Source organism: Patiria miniata, unplaced genomic scaffold (assembly GCF_015706575.1).
Source record: "Patiria miniata isolate m_02_andy unplaced genomic scaffold, ASM1570657v1 HiC_scaffold_5, whole genome shotgun sequence".
Classification (NCBI taxonomy): Eukaryota; Metazoa; Echinodermata; class Asteroidea; order Valvatida; family Asterinidae; genus Patiria; species Patiria miniata.
In genome coordinates this window covers 6,613,448-6,637,385 of record NW_024037072.1, presented here as the reverse complement: position 1 = coordinate 6,637,385, position 23,938 = coordinate 6,613,448, and the positions used below count along the sequence as shown (strand labels likewise).

The window sequence follows — 23,938 nt, the reverse complement described above, 5'->3', positions numbered from 1 at the left end:
ATCCTTTTTCCATTATTTGCCATAAAGATGTTCAAACGAAGCGACAGTTTTTCCCCGCAAAAAATTGTCACCCGGACGGATCTGATCAAACACGGATACCGATTACCAGTCAGAAACTACACAGACCGACGTGGAAGCGGAGCTGGCTAATAATACTTCCAGCCATCAGTTGCCAGGAGAAATTAATCAAGAAAGAAAAAACGAGTGGAGGGGGAAGACACGAAAAAAGGATGATAATGAGAGGCGCCAAAATGTGATTTGCGTCACGTTGAGACGTACGTACTTACAGCGCGCAGACGATAGGCTGACGTGTGATCCACTAGCAGTGATTTCCAGCTCCGAACTCACTGGCCAAGGAGAACTCACTATCCTGCGGCGGTCTGCAGGCTGGGGCGGGGGAAAAAAGTCAAAATCCTCGGGGATCGCCGCAGCAGTGACGCATCTTCATCCCAGGGAAACTTGAGGATCATTGATCGTAGTTGGCACTGCTTTCTTTGTTTTTGCTGGAAGTCATTAGTATAAATTGGAGGAGCTTCAATCTGTCGGCACCACTAAAGTTAGAACCTTGGCGCAGGCGCTTGTGTTAGTTCGTCTTACAAAATAACTAGTTTATGGTTAGATACTGCTACGGTTCCAGCAATAGTCTACCAGTGGTACAAGTCTTTCCGGAAAAAGGTGAGTCTCGTTACAATTTTAGTTATTAAGCCTAGTGTCTTGACAGATCTAGGTTATTGGGTTTTTTGTTTGAACTTGTTCTACATGTTCACACGCGGGACCCATATAACGATACTGATTGCATGCACTACTTAGTATAACAGCGTATTGCTCATACCATGTATGTTGACTTACATGACGTTTCCAGAGATTGTGCATTATGTTACACAGTTGGTCTTAATTGCAGGAAACAGGTGCTGTATACTTCTGTAAAATTACGTCGTCACAAAAAGGCGTCAAATACGTCAACTATTTAAAATGGACTTGTGTATCTTCACCCTAGCCGCTAAAAGACGGATCGTAAAGTGTAAAAAAACATGCAAGGCATTATAATCAGACCAGATACAAATAACTGTTTTCTTGACTTATGTTTTCAATTGGTTTGGGAGTTTGCTTCCTTAAGCTTTATTTACGTTATCATTAATTTGAAATTATGAGATGCAACTCCATGGATGTCTCCTTTGGCTTTTGCATCACAATATGCTGCTGGTCAAGATGTGGCTCATGGAAATTTGGTCATAGTAGAGAGCAAAAAAAGAAGAAAAAAAAACCCAAAACACCGCAGTGTTCCATCAATTACATGTACAGGGTGAGTCAAAAAAAGCAGAACCCAAACCCCAAAATTATATTTCATATTTAAAAAAATATGTAGCACCAAAAATAATAAAGACTGGAAAGCCAATTTCATAAGCTACTTTGGGATGAAAAAAATTACTGAAATTGGTCAATCCATTCAAAAAGTATCACCATTTAAACACAATGACCCTAAAACCTGTCTCGTCCAAAAAATGCGATTTCAACAATCGTCGTCACAACTGTCTTCAAACATCACCAGCAACTAAATCTTACTTTAAACGTTAACAGTATGCAACAAAGTCCTTTTGAAGGCCCGTCTTTTAAAAATGTAGATTTTATAAATCATATTGTTTGCCTAACCAGGGTTGTTAATCAAAATATTGTGTGCTACAGTTGGTGACTGTTGTTGAAACAAGTATTCTGTGTCATTTTCTTTGTTGTTCCAAACAGTCAAAACACACAATAAATTTATTTTTTTGGACGAGACAGGTTTTACGGTCATTGCGTTTAAATGGTGATATTCTTTGAACGGATTGAGCAATTTCAGTATTTTTTTCATGCTTTTGAAATTGGCTTTCCAGTCAGTATTAATTTTGGTGCTACATATTTTTTTTAAATATGAAATATATTTTTGGGGGTTTGGGTTCCGCTTTTTTTGACTCACCCTGTATTACCATTATTGAACTATTTAAAAAAACACGGTTAAAAAAATACTTCATTGTGTTTATTTCACACTGGAGTTCTGGGCTGGTCCAGTGAGACCAGCAACGTGCTCTTTGTACCTATCGAACTGACTGACTGACTAATTACTTTCATGACTTAGACTGGTTGTAGACTGCATGGTAGTGAGGGCTGGGCAATTGTGATTATCTCGTGCAGTGCGGTCTAAATTTGACCCACGGTGTAGATCACATTCAATAAAAGACTTCCAGTGAATAGCCGTCTGAATCCAAATTTGCGCGCTGAGACCAGCTTCACTAAGCTTGCATATTCTATTTACTTTTAAAATGAAATCAGGTGATTTCACGCTACCAATTATCCTTACAAAATATAATAACAAATGGTTTTGTCCTACTATAAGAATGCTATGAAGAAAAAACTTTTCAAACTTAATTTTCACATTTGTTTATACATATACAATAAAAAAAACCTCTGTAAAACTCAACATTTTTAAAATATCGCCTCTGCCTTTAACACGTTTCCAAACATCAATTAAATGCTCTTTAATGCTGTTTTTATGGACTCCGTGCGCGACCAAGAGAGGGCGCTTTTTTACCACTATCGAGAGCCCCCTGGATGGGACACACTGCCTGTGCGCACTGGTTCGCGCGCGTATAGCATGGAATACGCACGACTTATTTTATTCTGAATGTGCACAAAGCATAGCATCTTCGTGGGTGCAACAGGTGTCGTCGGCAGTGCGTTCGAATGTTTCCCCGGTGGACTTCCCAACTCTCCCTCTTCTTACCGTTGAGGGGGTACATGTGCACGGATCCCATATGGTTTCATTTCATCTTTTATAAACATGTAGGCCAATATGTAAAGCGCGTAAAAACAGTTTGGTGGATATGTGCTTTATCGAAACATTAATTATCATCAGTATTTGTGTTTTTATCACCATAACGAAACTCGCTCTAGAGAGTCATGTCACTGTTTTTATACGACGGTGATTTGGTTAATTTCCGGCTCCGATATAACATAAATATGTGTAAATGTTTACGTGTAATTAACCGAGTACACATCACTCGAGTACACATCTTTTGAAGCGACAACTACAATGGTCGGAACAAAACAGGAAAGATTTATTTTCTCTTTAGGTTATATAGCAGGATAGTTGGAAACCAAAAATACAAAAAACACAAATATTGACTTACTCTTTAGATGACATATTCGGATATAAGAGGTTCCAAGGCTCCCGAACATAAAACACAGTGGAAGTACCATATGGAAGTACGAGTAACGGTTTGATTTATTAACAACAAATCTTGGATTACTCCATGTACTTTTTCGTAAGACTCAACAGGACAAGAAAATGTTCCCCTTAAATAGCAGAAACCACGTGGAATGACGCATTTTTCGATAAGTAATGAAAAACATACACTTCAAAAAATAATCTCTAAGTCTATCCGAGCTAAAACTCTCGTGGACTGTAATTAAAAAGAGGTAATCATGAAATATTCAGACAAAAAGTACATCCGAATGCAAAGGCAGTGTCGCTTAACAAAGATATAAATATATACGTATGGGAGCCAGGCATTCATCTAATTGTCCATTAAGGAATGAGTTTGGGGAGCAGTTATATGTGAAGGTAAGCGTCTACCATGTTGCCTCGTTGGGAAAATGTATCTACACTTTATCAAGTTTTGTACATTTGTCGTTGTACATTTTGTGTTTTTAAAGGATGTTACGATTTCTGTGACTATAAGAAGGCATTATCTTTACTTTGGAACGTACTCTTGACATCTAAGCCGTGTTTGACGTAATAAGAATCAAGCAAGCTTACTGCACGATACCTATATTTCAAATGGTTTGTTATTTTCTAGCATTTGGAAATGTGGCAGCGTCTCTTTTTGTTTACTTACACCTGTATCATAATGGTGGTATTTTTGTGTTGTAAACTCTGACATTTTCTGCGATCCCATTTCGTTCTCTGTTATTGCTTTGATCAGTCTTTCATAGCAAGATAATTATTGTGAAGTTACTCAAAATGTCACACCTAAGTCTGGAAGCAATATGAGAAACCATTGAAAGAGCATAATTGCCACAATTCAAGATTTTACACGTCGTATTTTTGCCTTCGGGTGCGCACTGTCAACATATAATTTCTTCAATTTTGGAATCTTATTTGCGTCAGTTGTTATCAGAACACAGACATAAATGCTAGCCTTTCCAACAAGGTTTTCATCCAAAAAGGCTACAGAACTGTTACTTTTCGTAAAACATCGAAATAGTCATTTAATTACAAGGATAGAATTTTGATTTTCAAAGAGTTCAAATAAGAGGAAACAATCTTTGTTAAACGTCACAAGCTGTGTCACTTTTCAGACATTTCCAGTTATCACAACAGAAACAATGTCGCTTTTGCGTTAACGTATCACAGCCAAAACTGTAGAGATGTCCCACGACCCTTAGGCTCATAGGTCAGTGACGGTTTTCGAACAGGTACACGAACAGGTGCATTTGCTGATAGCCTTCTCTTAGTATTGCATGTCGCTCTCACCCGCACTGCATCCGGTAAACGAAGCACTTGATCGCCCTACACCTTTAGCACTTTGACATTAAGAACCACTCTCGGTTCGAGAGCGAGGTCCGTGGAGTAAATCTTAAGTTCCACTGTGTGATGATCTCAGAAACCTTGGGAAAGGCAGGGGACTTCCAGTGGTAATATGGGGATTGAGGCAAACACAATGCTTCTAAAAAAACAAAAGCTGGTTCCAGATTAGTCTAAGTGACTCAGTCAGTGAGATAGGCACCTAAAGAAACTATAGGTTGTGCAGAGCGCCCAAAATTCTATTAGATTGATTCATAATGGAAGTCTTTTATGCATCTGGGTTACGCAATGGGCCAGATGAAGCCCATTCGTTGACATTACGGAGTAATCCTATACGACAGAACTGCCCGGCTCTCTTTGACAGTCTACAACCAGTTAACTTCACAAGTAGCAGTCTGTCTGTCAGTCGGTCGGTCAGTCAGTCAGTCAGTAACTCAGTCAGGACCAGCAAAACATATTACATCCCGAAATAATGTGAAAGAAAAATTAATGATTAAACACGGAAGATTTAACAGGAACATTTCAGTCCATAATTGCGTTTTGCTCGCAGTGTTTGTTATTGGTAAAACCTGCCCGATGCAGAAATAGCATTAAGAAAAAACAAACAGTTTGTTTCTCTCAGTTGTAATGAATGTGGTTTCATGGACTGTGACCAAGGACCCTCTCTAATGTCATCTGCAAAAATTACCACGCGCCTTGGTGCTCATAAATCTGCAAGTGTAGATGCCGATGCAGGGCAATTGAGAGAACAGCTGAACTCAGCCCAGCCCTACAAGACTGGGGTAGTTCAACGATGACAAATGAATGATTATGTCTAGCATAAGTGATGACACACAGGGGTACCGGGGATTTCCCCATGAGATTAATGCACATAATTAACATTACATTAGGATACATTCACGCCTTTTGTAATTTTGTTCAACTATAGGAGTAGGTCTTACTATAGCTGTGAAACAATATATGTGTGCGTGAGATCTGTGGGAATGTTGTATTGCATGCATGCTTAGAACTATCAAAAATGCGTGTCTTGGTGAGATCAGCGACAAAGATTCTTTAATCATTATTTTTTGATACCTCAGTCGTCGTTATCCGTTTTTTTCTCTTTAGGATACACTTTTGCCGATATTTCATTGACCCAGAAATAATTTGTATTTAGCACTCGACGGAGTGAAACTTATATAACGGCGCACGGGACCATCGGAATCACGAGGTATAGTCAGATATTTACGAGAGACATGATGGGCGATGATTTATCAAGGGGCCCAGATTATCGGCCTGGGAAATATTTCGAAATATCGGATGGTGGGACATCTGCGTTATTATATAAGTTCGGATTTCAAAGCGGACTTTGGCCTATGGGTGCTTTGATTTATCTCTCCTTTTTTTCCGTCTTATCTTCCATTTGATCTTGTTTCTTGTCCTGAAGTAGGCAGTTAAAAATCAACGCCAAACAACATTAGTTTCAGCACCAAGCAAAAACAAGTAATCGCTAACCAGTGTTGGTCTTATAGCTAGCTGTATGGATCTGAGCAACATTTGGCCAAACACTGTGTAAAAACGAATAGAACCATAACTTGGTAAAATATACCTAGATTTTGACTTACTTTAAAATGGAGTATACCCGAGACGAACTTCATTGGAACCATTCGTATTTCGGTCTTTGGTAAAATAGTCATTCATTGCAGCGATGTAACATTTACCTTTAACGTATTTCATTATGGAATTGTTCACAGATTTCTTACACACTGACCTTTCATTCGAAAAAAAAAATCTTGAAATTCCTATATCTTTCTCATCAACCTATGAGCAGTTTCACGAGAACACAATCTATTCGGATTATCAAAATCTTTGTCCTACAGGTCGCTTCAACCCCTAGGCCCTGATCCGTATATCAAAACCAGATAAGTCACAAAAAGAACACTGATCTTTGTGAACGATAAGACTCCCTTTGGGTTTGCTCATATACAATAATGATTATTGCCGTGCATGCCAACGTAAATGATAGGGGAAAGTTCGGAAACGAAAATAGCCATTCCCTAAAAGTGGACGTCATGTTTGTAGCTTGACGTAAACTGCAAGAACTGGAGTGTTGAATTTACACCATTGGTATCTATATATGACCACCTTGTGTTAAATTTTACTGGTGTTGTCCTATATAGATACCGAATGGTGTTAAATTAAGACTAACAGTTTTCGCAGTGTAGAAATTGATGTTTGAATACATGCATGTAGACTTGAGTTCCAAGAAATACTCATAAAGCATACTTCTTACACAAAATTGTTACAATTAATGCTGGTCATAAGAAAATGCAGTCTGACTTTTGCAGGTACAACCTAAGCAGCTTTTTTTACTTTTTTTGCAAGTTGATTTTAGACCTTGCTAACTGTATTTTGAGAATTCTTGAAAAGGTATAGACATGTTTTCTGAAACTGATCTTTCAAGGTCATTATCAGTAGGCCTACACATTTCGGTATGTTCTCGAATGTGATCTGTGATTAATAATCAAATTTACGATTACACAACGAATTAAACTTAGTATTTTACCGTTTCGGGGTTTTTTTTGGGAGGGGGGAAATTTTTGCAATTAAAAATAACTATCTTCTGTGTTTGGTGCCCATATAACACAACAGCCGTGTAAAATATTACATTGGTCTACGATAATATTACTTTTAACTATAGCAGTTACGTATTACGCTTATCCTGATTGAGCGGCCAATATTGCGACGACAGGAATGTTCAAAGTGACTGGAAATTAACGGTGGTGAGTCCGCCACATTATGGACACCATCGTATTAATGCAACCCCTGGGCTTAAGCGTGTAATTCAAAACGCACGTCCTGATTTAAGAAGTTGAATTTAGACACACGAAGAATGGTGCCAGGTTTTTAATAACTCGCTCTCAGCTAGGCTTGGCTTTTTTGCAGGCTGGGGATGATCCTATGATTCCGCCTGTTCGGCGTAGATTTTAGACTCGATTTTGTACCCCCAGAGGGTTCAGATTAAAACCCTCAACGGTGTCAGTAACACGGCCACAAGCTGAGGCGCCAAATAAACCACATTATTAAAAATTCAGCCCAGGGACAGTTTTCTGTTGTCAGTGATAGCATCAGCTGCGTTGAATTTTTCCCCTTTCTTATCCTTTCGTTTTCTGTTTGGATTGTTTGTACATGCCTATCACGTGACCCAGTATCATTACAGCTCCCTGGCACGTTTCTTAACCCCGTATTTTGGGTTAAGAACACCACAAAGTGTTTTGTGTACAAAGCTAATTACTACATGTATTCCACTTCATTATGTGCCTCTTCATTCCCTTTGTACTACCCAACCTCTGCCATGTAAACCTTTCATTAAACACTAACTGTACGTGTATACAATCGTTTTTCTTTCTCGCATTCCAACCCGTGAGGGGTTTGAGGGCCTCCATTATGTTTGAAATAGATGATAGATTTCTGTTTTCCTCGCAAAAAGGCGAGTGTTGCGTCCATTGATAAAGACGTTCTCGAAATATCAACGCGAACCTCCACCAAACCGCTGAAATAGCTACGAGAAAACAACTACAGATTAAACCAATTTACTTGCAGCTGTGAATGATTTAAAGGACAAAAATTTGAATGACTGACTGTAAACGCTCCAGTTGAATTATTGTGCAATTTTTACTTGGTAAAGATTAATCACTCCCAAAGGCCATGAGTTCTCTTCTCACGATGTACTGGTATTTGACGGTTGCAATCGATGCTATACCGCCATCTTTATTCAATGAGTTAATCTTTCCCTGAGGTAACATATTCTATTACCTTCAGTCCTTTCAAGTTTGACGTATAAGGCTTCGGTGTGTCAATTTTGGCAAGCCCTAGATGCGATCAGTCCAAGTTCCATGTGATGTATATCCTTTTGTGGTTGTCAGTTATGGCATTTCACCAGGTGGATTTTCACACAAAAGAGATCGCTCGGGAAAACCCCTTACCACTTAAAAGGACAAAACCCTCAACAAGATGCATTGTTAAAACGATTCGCAATTTCTACGAGATTGCTTTTCTTCCACGTTCGGATAGTACTTCAAACCACAAAAACGGTGTTAATTTCCTCATTTTGTTCTACTGATGACAGAAAATCAATTTGTTTATTATCGATCTTCACTTGTTATAACAGAACCTTCATCTTCAAGGAAAGAGACAAATAACATCGTATTTGATCACATGAAGGCTTGTGGGTTATTGTATCAAGCTTGATATAATAATGACAACTAGATAGCAGTTGGTACAAAATGAGACACACGGTTCAACGCAATGAAGCTTAGATTTGTTAGGCTCCGGGGACTTGCAGACACTTGTGTGTCCGCTAAATATTGACCGTGTGTGCACGACTTGACCAAAAATGTGATACTCCGAGTACAAACAAATCGAAACAGAAAGTTTTTCACCATGTCGGATATCTATATTCCCGGCCGAGCGAGACGCAAACACGGAGCTGACATTTTGAAACTTGGCGCCCTCAAAAAGGAAGCTGGGTCCTCGGCTTGTCATATACTCTGCCGCCTGTGCACCAAGTTTCGTATACGCATATTGGATTTAAAGTTCAGACGGCATTATGAAAATCTATGACATTTTCTCGGCAAATATCACGATCCACTTGCGACGGGCCTGAAAACAAACACTGATCATCAAGTGCCCGGTTACGTATTCACCCCACGTTTTGGATCCCTACCTCGAGTTGAGATCCGATCCCTTAATATTTTTTGCCCTACGAGGGCCGAGTGGTAGGTGATACGGCACAGCCGGTCAGGCAACGAAAATCAATGAGAAATGAACGACCATTAACGTGCAGAGATCGATTCGTGACGTCACAATAACGTAATCGACACGCCGTTCAGTGTGATTGTTATTCGCTGGTGCTTTCTCGGGCGTAGCCGGACAGACACGATCAGTTTTGGGCATGAAATAAGTGATTTTTAATTTCTTTTTTAAGGGCCCGGATCTGGACCTTTAGGGCTGCAGTACTTCCCCGTGACTTTTCAACTTCCGCTAGAGCTTGCAGATAAGCACATCAAAAATTATTTGCATTTCATATCTACGCTCAGTTATCGTCAAACAGTGTAACCTAAAATAGCAGTGACAAATTATCAGGACATTAATACCACCACAATGCGCAAACAATCAAAAACAATGCTCAAATATACCACAGGCTTAAAAACTTTAATAGGTAACAAAAGGTTAAAAATTTGTAAGCAAATTGTGTCTCAGAGGATACAATTAAATCCAATTCCTCTTAAAGATCGGAACAACTCGCAATCTCCGAGTGAAGTAGCGGGCTCCTGGGATGCAATTACGTGACATCAATTTCCTGTCAAGGCAATGCAGCTGCAACCGCTATTTCAATAATTATAAGACAGATTAGTGTCCACGTGTCAACCTGAAGCACCGTTTCAACCGCCAAAATGGAGCACATTAGTCCCTTTTCGTTCGGGACAATCACGTACAGTACAGCCATAGAGCTAGGTCCGAGTATGGTACACGGCGTAACCGTACTTAACTCAACCTACCCCCTATCTCCTGTGCCAGATACACGGGCAGCGTTTAATCGACCCGCCTGCCAGTCCCTCTATAAATCGTGTGGGTGGTAACGCAACACGAGGGGACAATTACAGATATATTAGCGGCAAAAGATGAGCCGCTGGCTATTGATTGATATTGGTGTTCGCGCCGTGGTTTGTGTAATTTCACCTAGCGCGACTGATCCCTAAGGAAGTCGCCATCTATATGAGTTATCGCGTCACTTTCAACATCGCGCCGGCAATGAGCGGCCATTTATGCACGCGCACGGACGAAGCTACCGTCATCTCCAAGGAATCTTTGGGCAGAGCCAGGGGAGAGGCTGTAACACAAACCGCGCCGAATGCGTCCCACGATGAGTAGACGAACCCGGTCGTGAGTTCACAGTGCCCGCGTTTGTGACGCATTTTCTAAACCTGGCTGGTAAAACCCGATGCAGTTTTATGCCGTCGCGTATAGCTGAGATGTCTTTTGGAAAACCATAAGAGTGTCAAACGTCTACACCAATGAATTGTGCAGTCTTGTTTTCCCATTTTCAGTCTTAACAAGAGCATAAACGCAATTTTAGAATTTGACTGACGAATTATCAATCAATATACTTTTATTACCTAGGATTTTTTTCTTCACAAACATTTCAAGGACGACATTACCTTTTTATCCTTGATTTGCGAAGCTCCGAACGCGCCAATAGCTTCGGATGACTCTCATCTCAAGTGCTTGGATTGGATGTAAAGCGGACGGAATTCCCTTTTTTTCACCCCCCCCCCTAACCTTTGATTGTCTGGATATAGGCCTACTCTTATCAAAGGGGAAAAAAAGAAATTTAGGAAACCAAGGACAAATTACGGATGCACCTGCCGGATACCAACTTGTTATACTAGCCAGACGATACACTGATCAAGGATAAGAGCCTTCTGCATCTCAACTGGTTGCTATAAAATTTCAAACTTAAAAGCATGCGATAGTCTCCCGTGCGTGGTATGCATATATTTGAACAGAAAGAAGTGTCATATCATGTAATTAACGCATTTCCTGAGAAATAAGCCCGAGGAAATCGATAGGCAAGCCCGCGCCAAAGCGACAATATCTGTACCTCAAGATCTGTTGTCATTGACCAGCGTACTCAGTGGGTACTTATATGGACCGAAGTACCGGTCGTCCCTACATAAACCTTGTCATCCCTTCAAGTCGGTACAGATACGCCCAGCCAAGGTCTGCCATCAGTGCACCGGTCAATTTGATATCTCATCTGATAACTCAACCCCCGATAATATTACTAATTAAAAGGATTTTTAAGTGGTGTCCCTGGTATTTAGACATCAAGAATATTTTACGTATATTTTACTTTCATGCAAATGAAACCATTCTGATCTTCAGTTATATTTGACTACTCGTTGCTGATAAGTGATATTATAAGAAGCTTGTTCAGCTAGTTTGAACTCCTTTGAAAAATAAGCATCTTCTCTCAAAGTGTGCCAATCCTTTTTAGGTATAAGGTGAATTGAAATCAATAGCCACTAAACCAAACGGTTCCGTAATTTTGGGGGAAATACAAGCCAGTTAGTTCGGCAGTCAACCGGTCTTCTGCCACATTCATTTACACAGCCCGGCAAAATAAACCGACAACCGCACTTTATCGCGTTGAAGACCCCTAGGCCAATATTGAAAAGTGCCAGCTCCGTCGGCGGAGAGTTGCCGTATCATACTTCCTGGTTGAAATGGCAATCGTTAAAATGCTCCCCGGCAAACTCGTAAAATCAAGTTTGTAAACAACCATGATGAAAATAGCCACTGTTTCATAAATCACATCTACATGTATGAGAGAGACCTTATTGGAAGTCTGAGTTTGCCGATTTCAAAGCAGACAAGAGCTTTTGCGCATTCGCGTAAAATTGTCCTTGCTAATTTGAGTTTGGGCGTCAACGTTCATACGAGTCATGATTAAGTAAGTTTAGTTATGAAGGAAAATTGTATGCTTTAATAACGTATAATTATGTCAAGAGACGTCACTGAAGAAAATATGTAGGATATTTTTTCTTGAAAGGGTCTCGAGACCTTAAGAAAGAGACAAAGTTTATTACAAAAAAATAACAATCAAACACAGGAAACCTACAAGTGGTTTAGAGCATTACATGCAAAGCCGTTAAAATAGATCCCAAAAGAGAGCTTTTTTTTCTAAGATAGTAATTGAAGATTGGTTGATATTAACTTGGAAATTTACGCGGGAAAAGGGACCTTTGGGAAGTTTAAGAAATTACGACAAAATGGAGAATATTTATTAAAGAAAATTACTTTGCTCAAAAAACATTGCTTGCAAAGTACTAACTTTTCCCCATGAACACCGACCTCGAATACAGAGAAACTGTTTTCTATTATATCTCCCAGTGGCATATGTTGGAGTTCACAACGTTAACGTTTTCAATTCATCTGATATATTGGACAGTCGGGTGGTAATTGGTTCAATATTACCGATGTGCGAAACGTCAGCGCGTTCACTTTTAACGCTTGCCCTTTCAGTCATCGTGCGGCTAAATCATTCACTTGCTCAGGCGATCGAAACAAATGAATCATCTTAAATACTTGTCTAAAACGAAATGTCGTAGGTCGTCCTTTATCCTTCAATGCAAGCGAGACTTATGTAATACAATTCAAATAACATTAGTGTAATCTAGTTGGCTCGGGCTGCGATACACCATTTCCAGGTAACTAGGCTTATGTATGCACGGAATATAAACGCTGTAAAACGCACAACACTCAGTGCACAACATGCCATCGTTCCTTTTTTTAATGAGTAGGGCGTGAGCTGAAGCAGGGAATACTTAGGAATATCCATTTGGAAGAACGGTTCTTTAAAGATGCATGCAATGGATTGTATTGTCGTGGTTGGCCCTGCTATGGGGGGGGGGGGGGAATTCCGTCCACCAGTTAAGGAGGACGGGAGGGTCACCGAACACGGCAATCATTGGACGGGACACCTCTCCTTGATTTGCTCTATTTCATCCAGCATGAGGGAAAGCTTACAATCACAAGAAGTAAACAAAAACCAAACCAAAAAATCGGACACAGAAACAGAAAAATACTCTGTTGAGTTCTCTGCAGCATGAACATATCATACTTGAAAGTCTATAATATATAGCAGAAAGCAATACTTTCAGTACAAAAATGTATAATAAACATAATTATGAATTAACTTCTTACCCTGACGTCTTAGGTTTGCCCCATTTAAGCAAATAGGCCTTGCTTCTGAGCTGAAGGAGTCAAGCGTGCGAACTGTGTCTGAAAACGTGCAAGACTTTACAAGTGCAATGTGTTAGCCACTTTCGGCCGACGGGGGCGTCGTCGAGAAAACGTTTTGCAACCCAGCAGGTGTGGGTAATACAAATAAAGCTCAAGGGAAATCCCCGGATCCCCACATTACACATAAAAAGACATCTTATTTGATTGATAATGAGACATCACTTTTGGTTGACAATATTTAAAAGGTGTGTATTTCAACTATTTACAGTCAGCGTGGCCACTCAGAGAATTCCGAAGATTTCCCACTCCGGATGATGGTAAAATTAATCTTTTTCGATCAGAAAAGCAGCAAAAGGGCCCAATTCTGATGGGGCTGCTACCAGTGAGGCGTACAGTGTAACAACCAATCAGAGTTGTATTCGAGTCACCAAACATTGAGTGGGAGTCCTAGTCCGAGTCATTTTGTCACGACTCGAGTTCGAGTCAGAGTCAGGGAAAATGGGACTTGAGTCGCACTTGCTTTACAGTGTTCGTGCTAATTCCTGACAACTGAGGGCGCTGATATATGTGATGTCAAGTTATAGCAAACGTACCACACTTTCGGGGACTTTAAGTGGAAATATTAACCAACAATTTTATATCGTAAAACAAGTTAACCAACTAGATGTCAGGCACCATCTCAACAAAAGAAAACATCCCAAACAGATAATTTACCGAGGCAGACAACCAAAAGGTGTGATAATGTTGAAACAGGGGAAGCTGGCTGTTGCCTAATGTGACATAGGCCTAATGGTGTTGCTTATGAATACGAACATTTGCACTGGCGTGATTGTCCTTCTAGTTAGGGTCCAAAGTGTGACTTTTGTATCGTCAATATTACCTTGGTAATTTGCCATTCAAGTATCATTAGCATGTACTAAATGATTGTTTAATTTGTTGAATGGTAGTTTGCAATGCATGTATAAATAATCACTCTTAGAAGACGACTGCATTAATGAGTGCATCAGAATTATAAAATCCCAGGTGTCAGGTGTAACAGAAACAGGCAGGAAAAAGTGGACCCCAAATTAAAGCAAACACCAATAAAAAAACCCTGAAATATCTTGAGAATTAAAACATCGAGTGAGGTTAAATTGGAGAAATAGCTGCTTCAAGAACTTCCTTATTATTTTAACAAGTCCTTTAAGCAATTTTATACAAAATGTGTACTTTTATTACATTTCCATGTCACACATTCCTGCCAATTGCTGTCATTATACCTCTTCGCAAACACAGTTTCTAATTGAGTTCATTTACCTACATATAAATATTGACTGCTTCGAGTAGTGTAGTAAAACTAGCCTCCCGAGGTGATCAATGAAGCGTTCTTGTTTTTTCCCTGAGGCGAAGCTGTTGGAATTGGAACGCTCCGTAGATCACATTTAAAGGGAATGTACATCATTGGCTTTTGCTGTAATTTTCAGAAATGAACTATTTGAGGGGTTAGTATAATAGATCAAATGTTGTTACACTGACATGTTTGAAGTTGTGTGTTCGAAAATGCTGGAAAACCAAGAAAAACAAAAACTTTCAAGTAGTCTGGTTCCCTGACTGCACTAAAGATGAAATGGACCAATTTATAAATACCGGAAAATTGTATGGTAAGGGAACCAGTCTAGCTGTCCTGCACCCGTTCATGAACATGTAACCAATAGCAAACACAATTTGGACTGAAACAGATGGTAAATTTTGAGCAGTAGTTCAAAAATAGTTAGGTTTTTCCAACGGTGGTCGGCCGACCACCGTAGGAAATGTATACAAAAACACAATTTTCTTGAAAATGACTTTACACAAGGTGCCATAATTTTACAGTATGCTTTAGACTGCCATTTACCAACATCCTAGTAAGGTATTTCGTAAAAACTTGGTAGTTTTATTTTTCGATGTTTGCAAATTTTGTATATTCCCTTTAATGGTAGCCCAACTGGCCAGATGCACCAGATATACACAGTTAGTACCCGTAGGAGAAAGGTCACTCTGGCAGGGCCCGAATCAATACATTCTAAATCTGGCTTTTTGGAGTCATCTATTACCGGAACCACAAAACGCGTAAAAAAAAACACCAAACTTAAAGCACTTACAAATCATATTTCAAGCTTATAGTTTTAGTATTCAAGTATCTGGTCCTGCATATTAACACTCTTTATGGACCGTTTCTTCAATTGAACTGTGCACACTGACCATTAGATCACGATTTTTTGCCAGGTGACCACCGTAGCTCGGTCGAACTCGGTCGCAATGTGCACTGTGAGAAATGTTCACAAATGCATGACGAGCGAAGCTTATTGCCCATTCCGGAACGGTCCGTTATTTAGCTCTTTGGCATAAAGTGGACACAATAACTGCATGGGCGCTGTGTGGAGTGAGTTAACCCCAATTTACTGACTGCAAAGACCATCTTGCAAGGGGGAAAAGCCGAACAAGAGGCGACAAGATAATACCAGAGAGTGGACAGGCCTGGAGTTTGAACCGAGGAAGACAAGTGAGAGGGTTGCACCTCGCCAGTGGTGCCCCAAGGACCCCGATGTTCCCCAATACCGATGTTCCTCTAAATCCTTAGGGTTAGGGTTAGGATAAGGGTTAGAGTCAGGGTTAGGGTTGGGGAACATCGGTTTTGGGGAGCATAGGTATTGGGGAACATCGGTTTTGGGGAACATAGGTATTGGGGAACATAGGTGTACACCCCCTACAGTGGTCATGGGAATATAATTGATAGATATACACACTCCAAATAACGCCATCTTCTTGTGTCCTCTCAAAAAGGCTAATTGTCATAATCCGAATTGTCGTTGTTTTAACCCTAATTAACACCACTTCTTCGTCCCGCCAGATGACGCCCTCCTCAACACGAGGCACCCTTCGTCTGCCCCTTCCTCAGGCCCGGCAGGCCACCGTGCTATCCCTGGTCCTACTCGCCTGCTTCGTCTACGTCAATGCCAACTGGTTCTGCTCAGATGTCTACAGTACCATGAATTCCCTCTGTGACGGCTGCTATGCCGGGTACGACAAGAGAACCAACACTATTTCTAGAACGACGGGTGGGTATTATACAGTGTACAATGATTGACAAAAATCTCATTAAAACCCCTTACGCAGCAACGAGAAGTGTAGTAATGATGAATGGTTGAAGTAAGTCCTTTTTCACGAGTGGATTGCATATGCAGTATTGCAGTGCCGGTACTCGTAGTCATTCTTGTACTTGTGTACGTGTATACTTGGTTCCTTGTGGGCAGAAAATACAATGGAACAATAATTATACCCCACAAGGACGTCTTTAGAAACTTATCTGGCCCATAAGGGAAAGTTACAGAGTTTGAGAGTTCAATAGGAACAAAAGGAGACCAGAAGAAGGGAAACAAAGGTCTTCCCCACAGGTATTATGTATGTATCAGGCTGTGTGCTCGGACGAAGATAAAATTAGCCCAATGCAAAATTAACTGCACTGATGAACGTCAATTTAGTATACGAGCAAAACATTTGCGACAAATATACCAAAGCACACCAGGGATTCCCTGAAATGGGGAAAAAATATTTTTTTCTCCGAAGGTAACGCTATCAAAACATATCTCTTTGTGACTGCACTTTCTACATTTGATTGATTCAATAAATCATACAGTAGAAGGCAATACAACTGTCGCAGTCGACATATGGGCCCCTATGCCTCGCGAGGTGTTAGAAAAACTCGTACGATATATGCAAATAGCTTAAATGAATGACTTTTACACTTCACAGCGTCATAACACTAAATAAAATAGTAAGACAAAGTGATCTCCCTTGCATAGACAATATTTATCGTCAAATCGTGGTTGATAAAAGGTTTGCTTAAAACTCTTTTTACTTCTGCGTTCTCTACAATTCAAGATTCTACGACAAAAGGTAGTAAATAAAATGAACAGGGAGTGTTACATTCCAGTTAACTAATGGTAATCTAAGCAAGACTTGTGGCGCCTCTCCAAATCATAAGTGGTGTTGATAATTAGGGGCGTAAATCCCGGAAAACGAGGATAGTATGTAATGATTAAGGTATGACAAAGGACCGCGAAAACGGTGACTATGTGGGTCGTGCAGATGAAATTCGTATCGCCAAGGCAAACGATTCTGCCCTTGTATCTCAAACTTGTTCAAACATTTTTACAAAACCTGTCGTCCAAACAATTTTGTTATCTTAAAAAAGGCTGATGTGTAGACGGCGATCGCTGCTCGCACTGATTAGGCCCACTGGGATCGCAATACGGTGTCCGCCCGATAGTCCGAAGGTTCGATAGTCTAAAGGTGCTTAATAGTCCGAAGGTCCGAGAGTCCGAATGCACAAAAAAGGGGTTCGTCACTCGTCAGTCCGAAAATGAAATAAGGTTCGTTAATCCGAATATTCGAAGCAATAGTCCGAAGGTTCATTGGTTCGAAGGTTCATTTGTCCGAAGATTCGGCAGTCCGAATTTAGAATCAGGTTAATTAGTTCGAAGGTTCAATAGTCCGAAACGAAAAGAAGGTTCACTATTGTCCGAAGGTTCATTATTCCATAGAGCAAGGATTATTCCGAATTGAAAATAAGGTCCGATAGTCCGAATCGACAATAAGGTCCGATAGTCCCAATCGACAACCGTGTAACCGCGATACTGAGCGGCCATTTTAGTTCACCCAGCCCCTAATATGGCACAATCAAGCTGTTTACTCACAAGGTAGCTGAATTAGTTTCTTTGTAATCCTAGAATTCACGTTGAACAGGGGTACAAATGATTTTAGTAGCTTTGAGTTTTAGAATTTGCAGATATACATGAAAGCTGTGTTCGTGCACCAGCCAAAACTTCTCCGCCTGAAGCGCCTTGAAATCAATGACAATCAATGTCGTGTTTGCTTGCTGTTACCCGGATTCACTTTTTTAAACAAACATATTAAGGTAAATGCATAAGTTGACTACATACAAGAAACCCCGAGTGAGTAGTAAATGATAATGTGGTATATAACTTTATCATGCTGCCACCATTTCAGTCATGTTCCCTGTATCCAGTTACAGTAATGAATAATGATTTGTTTGTGTGTAAAAAGGAACCAGACTATTTTCCCTTCAAGCCTTGCTTTGGTTACGTTGATTTGAATTGGAAAATCAAGATTGCCACAACATGATAATGGTCTTAGCAACAAAAAACAACCCCAAAAAAAACAACAAAAAAGTCCGAAGGTTCATTGGTTCGAAGGTTCATTTGTCTGAAGATTCAGCAGTCCGAATTTAGAATCAGGTTAAGTAGTTCGAAGGTTCAGTAGTCCGAAACGAAAATAAGGTTCACTATAGTCCGAAGGTTCATTATTCCATAGAGCAAGGATTATTCCGAATTGAAAATAAGGTCCCGATAGTCCGAATCGACAATAAGGTCCGATAGTCCCAATCGACAACCGTGTAACCGCGATACTGAGCGGCCATTTGAGTTCACCCAGCCCCTATTATGGCACAATCAAGCTGTTTACTCACAAGGTAGCTGAATTAGTTTCTTTGTAATCCTAGAATTCACGTTGAACAGGGGTACAAATGATTTTAGTAGCTTTGAGTTTTAGAATTTGCAGATATACATGAATGCTGTGTCGTGCACCAGCCAAAACTTCTCCGCCTGAAGCGCCTTGAAATCAATGACAATCAATGTCGTGTTTGCTTGCTGTTACCCGGATTCACCTTTTTAAACAAACATATTAAAGTAAATGCATAAGTTGACTACATACAAGAAACCCCGAGTGAGTAGTAAATGATAATGTGGTATATAACTTTATCATGCTGCCACCATTTCAGTCATGTTCCCTGTATCCAGTTACAGTAATGAATAATGATTTGTTTGTGTGAAAAAAGGAACCAGACTATTTTCCCTTCAAGCCTCGCTTTGGTTACGTTGATTTGAATGGGAAAATCAAGATTGCCACAACATGATAAGGGTCTTAGCAAAAAAAAAAAAAAAAAAAGTCTTGCCCAAGAACACTAGCACGATTTTTCCCTGTCTGGGTTCGAACCCACGTACCGTCACACATGAGTCGAACACTTTAACCATCGAACCACGTCACGGTGGTCCATATTGTTGATCAGGTTTTTGTTAACCCTTTACCGCCAACAGATAATGAACCTTTTGTGGAACGCAAAACTGCCGTTGATTTCTTAAAGCGCGGGACGGCCCGGGGAAGCACCCGCCGTGGCATCGTGGACGAATGTTGCCACAGACCCTGCTCGGTCAACGAGATGATGTTGTACTGCTGCGAACAGAAGCAGCGGGAGTACTACACATTCGTCGGCTGGCTGAAACGGAGATAAGAACAGAGGAGACAGACAGAGCGACATACGACGAACTTGGCCTAAACCACAATTGATTTAATTTTTCCTCGACTATATAACGTACGAAAATGCAAGTAATTAACTGTGTTGTACACAAGGCCGTGATCATAATGGTTGCGTTGGTGAATATCGGCGCCTTTTGAAATTCTTGAATTGTATTAAGTTGCCTTATAAACTTTCCTCTCATATTACATTTGCCCTTTTGGAACTTGTTAAGTGAAAGTTGTATTATAAACATATGTTTTTTGGTCCCCAAAAGTTGCAGAATCTGATGCATGTTTCCGTAGAGTGAACTGTATCATTTCTTCTTCGGTAAAAGAAAACTTCAAAACTGAAACGAAAACTGACCTGAAGTTGCGATTGTTGAATACATTATTGAGAGGGAATTCAGTGTTAATTGAATGGTTGTGCATGTAGTCCTCGCTACAACAATTAGCACGTGCAATCAAGTTGGACATGGACAACAACTGGTTGATTCGTGACGTCATTTATGCCCCCGCACTATTACTATATAGAAATGTGCAAACGGTCTTTTGTAGGCTTTTTTTCACAAGTCGGCCATATTAAATTGAAAGCGAGGTCAAATCTTCATTTTTGCTAAGAAATGAAAGCAATGACATAATGTTTAAATTAATAACCAGTCTGCTCTAATGAATAATTTATAATTTGTGATTAAACATTCCATAAAGTTTTAATCCACGCTTAAAACAAAATTGAAAGTGAGGCTAGAATGCATAAATAGTCTGACACCATCTCATTCAACATTTCATAATTTAGAAAATACATTCAGGGAACACGACCAAAATGGCTTCCTCGCGAATAAGGTATATACATACAGAAGAACTACGGTCAACCTTCATCACAAAACCTGACGCTCGTGTCGTACATTTACGGAAGACGGAAGTGCCACTCAATAAGTCTGAATATATTTTTTTGTACTTGTGAAAATAATTTTATAATTTGAACAGCAGCCGCCACTTATTATGTGGCGGCCGCCATATAATAAGTGGCGACCGCTGTACAAAAAAATATTGTCGCATGTAATAAAAAATATATTCAGACTTACTGAGTGGCACTATCCGTCTTCCGTATACATTAAGGTATACGCGGTTAACCTTTCTTGGGGCCGCCTAACAATTACCAGAAAATTGTGCTAACTATAGAACTGTGCTGTTCGTTAAGCACTATTTCATGGCGTGTATGTGCTAATGGTTGCGCGCGTATGGCGAATTCTGTTACGTCTTTTTTCAGGTAAGTGTGCCTTTTGCTGTGCTTACTGCTTACAGTCTCCATGAAATAGAGGGAGGCTCTGTAAGCAGAAAATCGTGTGCTTAGCAGCGCTATGAAATTGGTCCCTGCTGGTATCGAATAGTCGACAATCGTTGTCGACAAAAATACGTTCGACGAAGGTTTATAGTCGGACTATGTTTAACCAGAATTTTCAGCAATGAGGCAAAGACAGCGTGCCAAATTCATCCGCCCTATATAAAGGGCGATGGTGACCTCTATATTTTTTTTTTTTTTGGGGGGGGGGGAGCTGTTGGACGGATTTGTTTTATCCGGTATTCCGAAAAAGTGGTCCACCCACAATGCTTTGAGGGACTGCGTCTCCATCACAAGATCTTGAGAATGGGCAATGGGAGCAAACGCACCAGATTGCTTAGCGCCCTCTCTTGGGCAGTATATTGGTAAAAACCCTTTTCAACGCAAGTGATGTTTACGGAAATCTTGCATTTCACGCAATATTGTATTCATTTGCATGGTCCAACGCACACGTTAATTTGACACGTAAAGCCCGTATGTCACCACTCAGCGTCCTCCGCACTAATGTCATTGACCTCTCGAGTTCATCAGCTTCACAAATTCATTACCTCATGCCTTTATTTATAGCAACTCCTTATTTCCAATAATTGTAAGCGATAGAAAAGAAATTGATTTAATATTGTTTGTTTCAAAACAATGAGTTTGTTATATGTCATTATAATCCTGCATTTTGAATTGGTTGGTTTTGTGACGTCAGAATAAAAAGCGTCAATGTGAATTAATATAAAGACAACATTATGACGCTTGATATAATTACTTTCCTAAAATCTGTTTGCTTGTTTTGTTGGTGTATGAAATCAACCATCGAAAGTTTGATTCATAGAATAACCAGGCGTTCAGTAGCCATGTTTACTGTTTACATGTATACAACCAATTACAATTTAGAAGCGATGGTTTACTTTTACATTTTAATTTGCACAAAAAAAAACAGCTTTTTCCTTGTAAAGAATTATGATCTTGATAAGTGCCGCTTTAAAGTTAACCATTGTTCGTCTTGTGTGAAGTGTACATAATAATGACTCGTTGAATTGTTAGAAATAAAGTAAACAAGGTGCAAGCTTCAACTGGTGTTTGATATCGTTCGTCTTCTTCACGTAATTGTTGTATTTGTTTAAAGATGTAATTAGATATCGCAATGTAATGATGTATATAAAATCCGTATTTATTTTAGAAGTAAGACATGACAATATAACCACTCAACCACACTTTGTATGTCATAGTACATACGTCTCTTATTGATTATCAACTGATACAGAATGTCCCAGTTACTGTATCACACAAATTTCATGGAGATATAATTTAATTTCACTCCAGAACGTCGTAAGGCTCCATTGTTAATTTCCGATTATGAATTGACACCAATAGATCTCATAATTGTTCCGGTGTAATTCGCGAATATAGCATTCTGAAGTGTCCCCGATTATGGAAATTTGTCTCATTTGGAGATTAGCATGGAATTAAAAAAAACAATTTCGATTTATTTATGATTTTTTTTACAGCTCCCACCGATGGAAAAAATATCAGTCATACATCGGATGGGGCGATGGGGTGGCTTATTGTTGATTCTGAGATTAGTAGATGGGGGGGGGGGGGGGGGGCTAACTATGGAGCAGTGACCAGACTAATTTTCAGGCGCGGATCCAGGATGGGGGTTTTGGGGGTAAACCCCCCCCCCCAGCGCTGTAAAAAAAAAAAATCATACAAATTCCTTAAAAATAAGTCGGAAACCCCCCCCCCCTTATAATGTCCGCCAGTTAAAAATACGGTACACCATTCTGTAATCTAGTGTTAATAATCGCCGAATTTGAACAGCGCCCCCTATTGAAATATGGTACGCCCCCTATTGAAATATTTTCCTACCCCGCCCCCACTGACACGCCTGCGAATGCCCATTTTGTTAAATGTGTATTAAATTAATAGCAAATATGACTTCACACCTCCTTTTTTGGGGTCCCTTTTTGGGGTCCCCTTGCCCCCTCCTCCTCCGTTATTGATACATTATTGTGTCGGCATCACTGAGATCCAGTATTGACAGCTATTTTTTCACAATCGAGCCTCAAAAAGGAGTGACAAGAAAAACAAAGAAAATCCTAGAAGTGTATAGGCACTCATACCTAGGCTATAGAAATGAGCATGCACTGTCTAAATTCAAATTACCAAAGCACTAAAATGAGTGACTGAAAAAGGCCGAATTTGCTTTTTCAATACAACGCAGATCGCTACATGAGACGATTTTACCAAAATTAGGACGAATAAGAATGCTACAAATTGAAACTATATTGTACCTAAAATGAGATTTATGCATTGGTGGCTATTTGAAATTGAAATTGAGAATTTAGTTCGACTATGTTCCTAAATGAAAGTAAAGGATTATTCTAGGCAATTTGTGCGATATTTGTAAACCTATAAAAGGGAACATTGAAAGAAGGTAACGTTTAAACGTACAGCAAGATTCTTGGATTTACGTCTGTCATCATTATAAATAGCGCCCTCATTGTTCACAAACAGGAACTATTGGTGGATGACACCGGGGTCGAGTTCGGGCGGTCTGTTCTTGACACGGGTATATTGTTCGTGCAAAACCCTGACGGATAGGTGGTGTGTGATCCCGTTCCGAGTGCAGTGTTCGTGGGTCGTGTTTTCCCGCCGTTAGAGTGCGTAACCGTGTCAAGAACAGACCGCCCGAACTCGGCCTATTAGTGTCCGCCCTCTTGCGACGCCTGTGTGTCCTGTTCTGGCACCCGACTCACTAGTCGGGGTGCAAATATCATTAACCGCAGACAAAAAACCCCGACATGGCCTGAAACTCCGAACTATTAAATAACTCTTACATACCCACGAGGCTTTGTAAAAGTGACAGTTTTACAACAAACACCGAAAATTCCCTACTCTTTCGGGATTGAATGCATCATCTCCAA

At 40.0% G+C, this 23,938-nt stretch overlaps 1 protein-coding gene across 1 annotated transcript; it reads left to right on the top strand.

Annotated features, from left to right (window-relative positions):
• The first annotated feature begins 282 nt into the window (after positions 1-282).
• LOC119742120 (bombyxin A-5-like) lies at positions 283-20,392 on the top strand. Its single transcript, XM_038218153.1, has 3 exons — positions 283-675; positions 16,218-16,425; positions 19,483-20,392. The coding sequence occupies exons 2-3, from the start codon at positions 16,218-16,220 to the stop codon at positions 19,674-19,676; spliced, it is 402 nt and encodes a 133-aa protein (XP_038074081.1). The 5' UTR covers positions 283-675; the 3' UTR covers positions 19,677-20,392.
• The last annotated feature ends 3,546 nt before the right edge of the window (positions 20,393-23,938 follow it).

Coding starts and splice junctions, on each gene's coding strand:
- LOC119742120 (XM_038218153.1), top strand. CDS start 16,218: ATGACGCCCTCCTCAACACGAGGCACCCTTCGTCTGCCCCTTCCTCAG. Junction 16,426..19,482: donor CACTATTTCTAGAACGACGG/GTGGGTATTATA, acceptor TACCGCCAACAG/ATAATGAACCTTTTGTGGAA.